Source organism: Salmo trutta, chromosome 25, assembly GCF_901001165.1.
Source record: "Salmo trutta chromosome 25, fSalTru1.1, whole genome shotgun sequence".
Taxonomy (NCBI): domain Eukaryota; kingdom Metazoa; phylum Chordata; class Actinopteri; order Salmoniformes; family Salmonidae; genus Salmo; species Salmo trutta.
The window spans coordinates 4,451,557-4,460,983 of record NC_042981.1 but is presented as its reverse complement, the minus strand read 5'-3'; the positions used below and the strand labels follow the sequence as shown (position 1 = coordinate 4,460,983).

At 50.5% G+C, this 9,427-nt stretch overlaps 1 protein-coding gene across 1 annotated transcript in view; it reads left to right on the top strand.

Moving 5' to 3' along the window:
- Positions 1–1,044: 1,044 nt before the first annotated feature.
- Positions 1,045–9,427, top strand: part of LOC115161885 (sodium/calcium exchanger 3) — a gene marked incomplete at its 5' end in the record, with an annotated part of 117,363 nt that continues 108,980 nt past the window's right edge. The window contains 1 exon segment of the mRNA XM_029712693.1: positions 1,045–2,986. Coding sequence (XP_029568553.1) covers positions 1,131–2,986 — 1,856 coding nt within the window.

The window sequence follows — 9,427 nt, the reverse complement described above, 5'->3', positions numbered from 1 at the left end:
ATATAGGGAATAGGGAGCTATGTGGGACCTATAGAAACTCGTGTTCCAGTCCACCAAGCTTAGAAGTCACTGAGGTCTGGTGATCACGTCTTTTATACAGTGGTATGGAAGAAAGGCCATTGATATTCCTCATAGTGGAAGGCTAATTGGACCTTTAAACACGCACACACACACAGAGACACACGCACTTCATTAAATAGCTCAATTTCTGGCAAATGGCTTGGCCTGCTGATACCACATGGCTTGGCCTGCTGATACCGCATGGCTTGGCCTGCTGATACCACATGGCTTGGCCTGCTGATACCACATGGCTTGGCCTGCTGATACCACATGGCTTGGCCTGCTGATACCACATGGCTTGGCCTGCTGATACCGCATGGTTTGGCCTGCTCATACCAAATGGCTTGGCCTGCTGATACCACATGGCTTGGCCTGCTGATACCACATGGCTTGGCCTGCTGATACCACATGGCTTGGTCTGCTGATACCGCATGGCTTGGTCTGCTGATACCAAATGGCTTGGCCTGCTGATACCGCATGGCTTGGCCTGCTGATACCGCATGGCTTGGCCTGCTGATACCGCATGGCTTGGCCTGCTGATACCACATGGCTTGGTCTGCTGATACCAAATGGCTTGGTCTGCTGATACCGCATGGCTTGGCCTGCTCATACCACATGGCTTGGCCTGCTGATATCAAATAGCTTGGCCTGCTTCAACCCATACACTTTGAAAAAAGCTCTGGGACCTCTTAGTGCACAATATACAGTATTATTATCTTTAACTTCCATTAATGTCTCTCTCTCTCTCTTTCTCTCTCTCTCTCTCTCTCTCTCTCTCTCTCTCTCTCTCTCTCTCTCTCTCTCTCTCTCTCTCTTTCTCTCTCTCTCTCTCTCTCTCTCTCTCTCTCTCTCTCTCTCTCTCTCTCTCTCTCTTTCTCTTTCTCCATCTATCTGTCTCTCTGTCTCTCATTCTCCCACTCTCCCTCTCTATCTGTCTCTGTCTCACTCCTCTCTCTCACTCTCTCTCTTTCTCTCTCTCTCCAGGTGTTGTGAGGTACCAGCCACAGCCCAGTGCTGGATCCCAGAGGGCCATTCAGTGTGGTAAGGACCCCCAGGACCCCCGAGGGTGGATGGATCGCTTCAGGCCGAGGCTGACGAGGCCGGGGCCGGAGATCAGGACGGGGTCGTCGTCGTCCTCCTCCTACCAAGCCTGCCTCTGGTTGGGCCTGCTCTCCGTGGCCGCAGCCTTCAAGTGCGCAGAGGGCGCCCGCACCACCCCCAGCCCCGCCACCACAGACTCCCACAATGCCACCTGCTCCGAGGGCACGTCCAGGTGCAAGCCAGGAATCGTCCTGCCCATCTGGTACCCTGAGGACCCCTCCATGGGGGATAAGATGGCCAGAGTCATCGTCTACTTTGTAGCTATGATCTACATGTTCCTGGGAGTGTCCATCATAGCAGACCGCTTCATGGCGGCCATTGAGGTCATCACCTCCCAGGAGAAGGAGATTATTATTAAGAGAGCCAACGGAGAGACCACCACCGCTACCATTAGAATCTGGAACGAGACGGTCTCCAACCTGACCCTCATGGCCCTGGGTTCTAGTACCCCTGAGATCCTGCTGTCTGTCATCGAAGTCTGCGGACACGACTTCGTAGCTGGCGAGCTGGGGCCGTCTACGATCGTCGGCAGCGCTGCCTTCAACATGTTCGTGATCATCGGCCTGTGTGTGTCTGTGATCCCCGAGGGAGAGACGAGGAAGGTGAAACATCTCAGAGTGTTCTTTGTGACGGCGGCTTGGAGTATCTTCGCCTACATCTGGCTCTACATGATCCTGGCGGTGTTCAGTCCCAACGTGGTCCAGATATGGGAGGGGCTGCTAACCCTGGCCTTCTTCCCCATCTGTGTCATCCTGGCCTGGGTAGCCGATCGACGACTCCTCTTCTACAAGTTCATGCACAAGAAGTACCGCACCGACAACCACCGCGGCGTCATCATCGAGACCGAGCACGAACGCTCCAAGGGCATCGAGATGATGGACGGCGGCGGCAAGATAGTCAACTCCCACTTCGCCCACGATGGAGGCGCCGCCAATAACCTCATCAGCCTGATCGAGGGAAAAGAAGTGGACGAGTCTCGGCGGGATATGATCCGGATCCTGAAGGACCTGAAGCAGAAACACCCAGAGAAGGAGATGGACCAGCTGGTAGAGATGGCTAACTACTACGCCTTGTCCCACCAGCAGAAGAGCAGAGCCTTCTACCGCATCCAGGCCACGCGCATGATGACGGGCGCCGGGAACATCCTGAAGAAGCACGTGGCGGAGCAGACCAAGAGGAGCGCCAGCGTACAGGAAGTGTGTGTGGTGGGGGAGGAAGTGGAGGAGTACGTGTCACGGATGACCTTCGAACCCGCCGTGTACCAGTGCCTGGAGAACTGCGGCGCCGTCTTGCTGGCCATCTCCAGGAAGGGCGGCGACATGGCCAATACCATTTACGTGGATTACAAGACGGAGGACGGCTCAGCCAACGCCGGCGCAGACTACGAGTTCACCGAGGGAACCGTGGTGTTCAAGCCCGGCGAGATCGTCAAGGAGATCAGCATCGGCATCATCGATGACGACATCTTCGAGGAGGACGAGCACTTCTTCGTGCGTCTCAGCAACGTGCGCGTCCTGGAGTCAGACGAAGATGAGACGCTACTGTCCCCCAACTCTCTCCCGTACCCTAAAGCCCTGCTGGGGTTCCCGTCCGTCGCCACAGTTACCATCCTGGACGACGACCACGCCGGGATATTCACCTTCGAGAGCAACACCTGTCAGGTGAGCGAGAGCGTGGGCGTGATGGAGGTGAAGGTGCTGAGGACTTCGGGGGCGAGGGGGACAGTCATTGTGCCCTATCGTACCATGGAGGGGATCGCCAAGGGAGGAGGGGAGGACTTTGAGGACACCTACGGAGAACTGGAGTTCAGGAACGACGAGACCTGGTAAGAGAAACACTTTTATTTAATTTTAATATGATTGATTGATTAATGGATTGATTGATTGGTTGACTGATTGATTGATTGGTTGACTGAATAATTAATTAATGGATTGATTGATTGGTTGGTTCATTGATTGATTAGTGGATTGATTGATTGGTGACTGATTGTTGTCTAGCAGGAGGCAACATTACATGTGGATTGTTTGGTGGGATTGTGATATTTTATTATAAATTCACCAGGGAGGGTTGGTTGGTGGGATGAGATCTGGGTCGACCATTTAAATTGTGGTGATCAATGTATTTTTCCCTGTTTATTTAAAATGGGGTTTTCCCTATTTATTTAACAATGGGTTTTGGTATTGTTCACACTACCGGTATCAACTTATGTTGGCTTGTACACAAGAGCCTTAATATAGTAGAACAGTAAAAGTAGAGTTGTTTATGCAGATATCCTGTGTAGCTCAGTTGGTACAGCTTGATGCTTGCAACACAAAAGGTTCAGAGTTTGGTTCCCGCTGGGGCCATCCATACGTAAATTGTATTCTTGTGAGACTGTAAGTCGCTTTGTGTAAAATCGTCTGCTGAATGGCATGTTTTTTGCTCTCTCTATTTCACCTGCTGCTGCTACACAGTCTACTCTGGATGCTGATGTAGGAGACTCAATGACACCTTTTATTAAGTCATATACAACGTCTCCATTAATTTCTCTCTCTCTCTCTCTCTCTCTCTCTCTGTCTCTCTCTCTCTGTGTCTCTCTCTCTCTCTCTCTCTCTCTCTCTCTCTCTCTCTCTCTCTCTCTGTCTCTCTCTCTGTCTCTCTCTGTGTGTCTCTCTCTCTCTCTCTCTCTCTCTCTCTCTCTGTCTCTCTCTGTCTCTCTCTCTCTCTCTCATCAAGCCCTCTTTACAGTCATCCTGTGTGTGTTGCGTGCAATAGAGAGCCCTGGTGCTGAGGCAAGTCCTAGCTGTCTGTTTTCTGGAGAATATAGCACTGACTGTGCAGAAGCACTACAGTAATGTACTGTAATCTGCACTGAGGTCTACGTCATGATGGACACAGCTTTAACTGTAGTGTACCGTGTAGGTTACGTAATTCCAGGAATCGTCCAACCAGGATTTCAAGAAGACAGGAGAATTTGATGAATATTATCGGAATTGTGCAACTCTATTTGCAACTGTAGTGTACTGCTGACTGCTGCAGTAGAATGGACTCCTAACTGACCGATCTGTCGATTGAGATCATTGAACCTTTGCAGTGATTCCCTGATAGTGGTGTTTCTCCACCAGTCAGAAGCCAGCCAGGAAGTGTTTCTCCACCAGTCAGAAGCCAGCCAGGAAGTGTTTCCCCACCAGTCAGAAGCCAGCCAGGCAGTGTTTCTCCACCAGTCAGAAGCCAGCCAGGAAGTGTTTCTCCACCAGTCAGAAGCCAGCCAGGAAGTGTTTCTCCACCAGTCAGAAGCCAGCCAGGGAGTGTTTCTCCACCAGTCAGAAGCCAGCCAGGAAGTGTTTCTCCACCAGTCAGAAGCCAGCCAGGCAGTGTTTCTCCACCAGTCAGAAGCCAGCCAGGAAGTGTTTCTCCACCAGTCAGAAGCCAGCCAGGCAGTGTTTCTCCACCAGTCAGAAGCCAGCCAGGAAGTGTTTCTCCACCAGTCAGAAGCCAGCCAGGAAGTGTTTCCCCACCAGTCAGAAGCCAGTCAGGGAGTGTTTCTCCACCAGTCAGAAGCCAGCCAGGAAGTGTTTCTCCACCAGTCAGAAGCCAGCCAGGAAGTGTTTCCCCACCAGTCAGAAGCCAGCCAGGAAGTGTTTCTCCACCAGTCAGAAGCCAGCCAGGCAGTGTTTCTCCACCAGTCAGAAGCCAGCCAGGGAGTGTTTCTCCACCAGTCAGAAGCCAGCCAGGCAGTGTTTCTCCACCAGTCAGAAGCCAGCCAGGAAGTGTTTCCCCACCAGTCAGAAGCCAGCCAGGCAGTGTTTCTCCACCAGTCAGAAGCCAGCCAGGAAGTGTTTCCCCACCAGTCAGAAGCCAGCCAGGCAGTGTTTCCCCACCAGTCAGAAGCCAGCCAGGAAGTGTTTCCCCACCAGTCAGAAGCCAGCCAGGCAGTGTTTCCCCACCAGTCAGAAGCCAGCCAGAGGGTGTGTCAAGGCTTGGCAGAGTTTGTCCTCCGGAGTGTAGGCTCCAGTGTGTGTGTGTATGTGTGTGTGTGTGTGTGTGTGTGTGTGTGTGTGTGTGTGTGTGTGTGTACTGCTAGGCTCCAGTGTGTGTGTGTGTGTGTGTGTGTGTGTGTGTGTGTGTGTGTGTGTGTGTGTGTGTACTGCTAGGCTCCAGGGGGTGGGCTCCAGGGGGTGGGCTACAGGGGGGGCTCCAGGGGGTGGGCTACAGGGGGGGGCTCCAGGGGGTGGGGTCCAGGGGGTGGGCTACAGGGGGGGGCTCCAGGGGGTGGGCTCCAGGGGGTGGGCTACAGGGGGAGGCTCCAGGGGGTGGGCTCCAGGGGGTGGGCTCCAGGGGGTGGGCTACAGGGGGGGGCTACAGGGGGTGGGCTCCGGGGGGGGGGCTACAGGGGGTGGGCTCCAGGGGGTGGGCTCCAGGGGGTGGGCTCCAGGGGGTAGGGTCCTCCAGGGGCCCAGGCAGGGGGAAGAGGCAGCCCAGGAGAGGGGGAAGCTGGGAATGAGTGATCAGCATGTTCCTCATGGGGCCTCTGGTACTCCCGGGTCTGTAGTTGATTTGTGTGTGTGTGTGTGTCTGAGAGAGATCGGCAGGGGGAGAGAGGCGGAAGGAGAGAGAGAGAGAGAAAGAAAGAGGGGGAGGAGAGAGAGAGAGAGAGAGAGAGAGAGAGGGAGATGAAGGCTGCAGGGGTGTGACAGAGGGAAAGACTATTACAAGAAAGGTGCTGTGTTGTTGTCTGCATTGGTGAGTGGGCGTGGCCAGACATTAGTTGGTGAGTGGGCGTAGCCAGACATTAGTTGGTGAGTGGGCGTAGCCAGACATTAGTTGGTGAGTGGGCGTAGCCAGACATTAGTTGGTGAGTTGGCGTAGCCAGATATTAGTTGGTGAGTGGGCGTAGCCAGACATTAGTTGGGGAGTGGGCGTAGCCAGACATTAGTTGGTGAGTGGGCGTAGCCAGATATTAGTTGGTGAGTGGGCGTAGCCAGACATTAGTTGGTGAGTGGGCGTAGCCAGACATTAGTTGGTGAGTGGGCGTAGCCAGACATTAGTTGGTGAGTGGGCGTAGCCAGACATTAGTTGGTGAGTGGGCGTAGCCAGACATTAGTTGGTGAGTGGGCGTAGCCAGATATTAGTTGGTGAGTGGGCGTAGCCAGACATTAGTTGGTGAGTGGGCGTAGCCAGACATTAGTTGGTGAGTGAGCGTAGCCAGATATTAGTTGGTGAGTGGGCGTAGCCAGACATTAGTTGGTGAGTGGGCGTAGCCAGATATTAGTTGGTGAGTGGGCGTAGCCAGACATTAGTTGGGGAGTGGGCGTAGCCAGACATTAGTTGGTGAGTGGGCGTAGCCAGATATTAGTTGGTGAGTGGGCGTAGCCAGACATTAGTTGGTGAGTGGGCGTAGCCAGACATTAGTTGATGTGTGGGCGTGGCCAGACATTAGTTGGTGAGTGGGCGTAGCCAGACATTAGTTGGTGACTGGGCGTAGCCAGACATTAGTTGGTGAGTGGGCGTAGCCAGACATTAGTTGGTGAGTGGGCGTAGCCAGACATTAGTTGGTGAGTGGGCGTGGCCAGACATTAGTTGGTGAGTGGGCGTAGCCAGACATTAGTTGGTGAGTGGGCGTAGCCAGACATTAGCTGGTGAGTGGGCGTAGCCAGACATTAGTTGGTGAGTGGGCGTGGCCAGACATTAGTTGGTGAGTGGGCGTAGCCAGACATTAGTTGGTGAGTGGGCGTAGCCAGATATTAGTTGATGTGTGGGCGTAGCCAGACATTAGTTGATGTGTGGGCGTGGCCAGATATTAGTTGGTGAGTGGGCGTAGCCAGACATTAGTTGGTGAGTGGGCGTAGCCAGACATTAGTTGGTGAGTGGGCGTAGCCAGACATTAGTTGGTGAGTGGGCGTAGCCAGACAATAGTTGGTGAGTGGGCGTAGCCAGACATTAGTTGGTGTGTGGGCGTAGCCAGACATTAGTTGGTGAGTGGGCGTAGCCAGACATTAGTTGGTGAGTGAGTGGGTGGGTGGTCAGCTAACTTCTTGCAACTCTACACATTTTGCCATGGGTCAAAGAGAAAAATGTGCAGTTTTATAGCTAATCTCATGCTATTCTACACATTTTGCTACGAGGCTGACAGAAAATGTTAAATTAAAGCTCAAATATAGTTGTGATAAAGACACTGGATAATCAGCTGTCTTGTTTGCTAAATGAACAAATGAAGTAGGCAGTGGCATGGTACATGTAACCATAGAAATACAGTGACATATGCCTCAATGTGATCATTGCCTTATTGGGGGTGTGGCTTTCAGTTAGTTATTTTTGGCCACCCATCCCGTGAGAGTGAATGTCATTCCAGAGCACTGCTTGCTATGTAATTCTGTCTGATGGTGTTTACATTTTTCGACAAAAAAGACAATGTCTCGTTTGGAACACCGACAATCTTATTGGGTGGGCCTGGCTACCCATTGGATGGCTACCCAGCCAGTGCCTACACGGCTGATTGTGAGGTGTGTTTGACCGTTATAACTACTGATCCACCGATAAGACATTTTTGTCCGATACCCGATATTTTCCTTGACCAAAAAATACGATACCGATAACCGTTATTTAATTTTTTTTTGCGGCGTTTTAAAGCATTCTAGTACAGTTAAATAGTTAACACACACACGGACGCAGCGCTCTAAGACACTGCATCTCAGTGCAAGAGGTGTCACTACAGTCCCTGGTTCGAATCCAGGCTGTATCACATCCGGCCGTGATTGGGAGTCCCATAGGGCGGCGCACAATTGGCTCAGCGTCGTCTGGGTTTGGTCGGGGTAGGCCGTCATTGTAAATAAGAATTTGTTCTTAGCTGACTTGCCTCGTTAAATAAAGGTTACACACACCACACCACACCACACTGACCAAAAAGTTATCTTGTTGGCATTTACGTATGTCCCCATTACCAGTAAAACATCAAAACCTATTTCTTTCACTTACTTGCTGTGCTGTTTGGTTGTTTATTTGTTTAGTCGTTTCATTCTCAATCAGGATTTCTATATTGCACCGTTTGGGTCTTTGCGTGTCAACAAGCTTATTCGACGTGTCAAATAAGCTTGTTGACCAATCAGGACCTGAATATGACTGCACGTCACATAATAATTTAACTCGTTCATTATTTTATTCACATAGTTATTACACATTGATTACACTATCAATCGTATTTCACAACGATTCATTGATACATATGCTATGATGCTGGTAAAGTTGCCTCGTGCACCTACAGTGCTGGTCATAAAACAAGCTAGCTAGCTCATGGATACAAACAATGTTCTTCCCCAAAAACATAGCAAAACAACATAATCTGTTTCAGTAGCTATAGTTAGCTAGCTAACTATATAGGTAGGTGTCATCCTCTAAAATAACCCTAATTTATAAAACAGTTCTTATTTAATGACCCATCTATGTGAAGCTAGCCACAATAAGGATTAGCCACAATAGTGGACTTTGCGGTTAGCTTTCAAAATAAAACATTTATTTTCAAAATGTATTTTCATGAAATAAAGCTCAATTTCAATAGGTGAACAACAAGTGGCAACCTAGCTAATACTTACTCACAAGGATTCCTAAATCATTGTTAAGCGTAATGAAAAATAATTGCAGTTTCTACTGATCGTTGTTTTCAGGCTGGTTGTATTGGGGATAGCTAGGAACTAAGCTAAAGCTAGCTACCTCAGAAGTTGCGGTCGAACAAATGATGCTTTATTACCAACGCGGTATTGTAAACACGTTGTTTGTGGCCGGTGTTTGCTTGTTTGCAGACTTTTTTGTACAGCTTTGACAGTGCTACTGTATATTTTGTATGAATGTATGTCGTGAAGCTAATAGCAGTGATGCTATTACTGTGTAACTCCGGTAGGGCAACATCTGAAAAATAGCGCAGTTGGTAGTGTGTACCGGTTCTCGACCAGTCAGCGAAAGCCAACATCACCCACGACAGAGAACAGTTGATTGTCAAGGGCAATGAATTCCATTATCTTGGCTGAGTTGTCTCGCTTAAATGTTCTTACTTTTTCAAATGACTGCTCGACTTGTTGACTGCTCGATCCACACAGCAGACATTGTGGGCTAGGTTAGGAATCCTGTGTTGCAGGTGTAGTGCTAAATTTTACGTGGCGTCATTACGTCATGTACCTACGTTATATAGGTATGCACGTCAGCTTTGACATAGGTTTTTAACATCGGCGTTAAACTAGACATCGGGCCGATACCGATGTTGTCATTTATATCTAATATCGGACGATTCCGATAT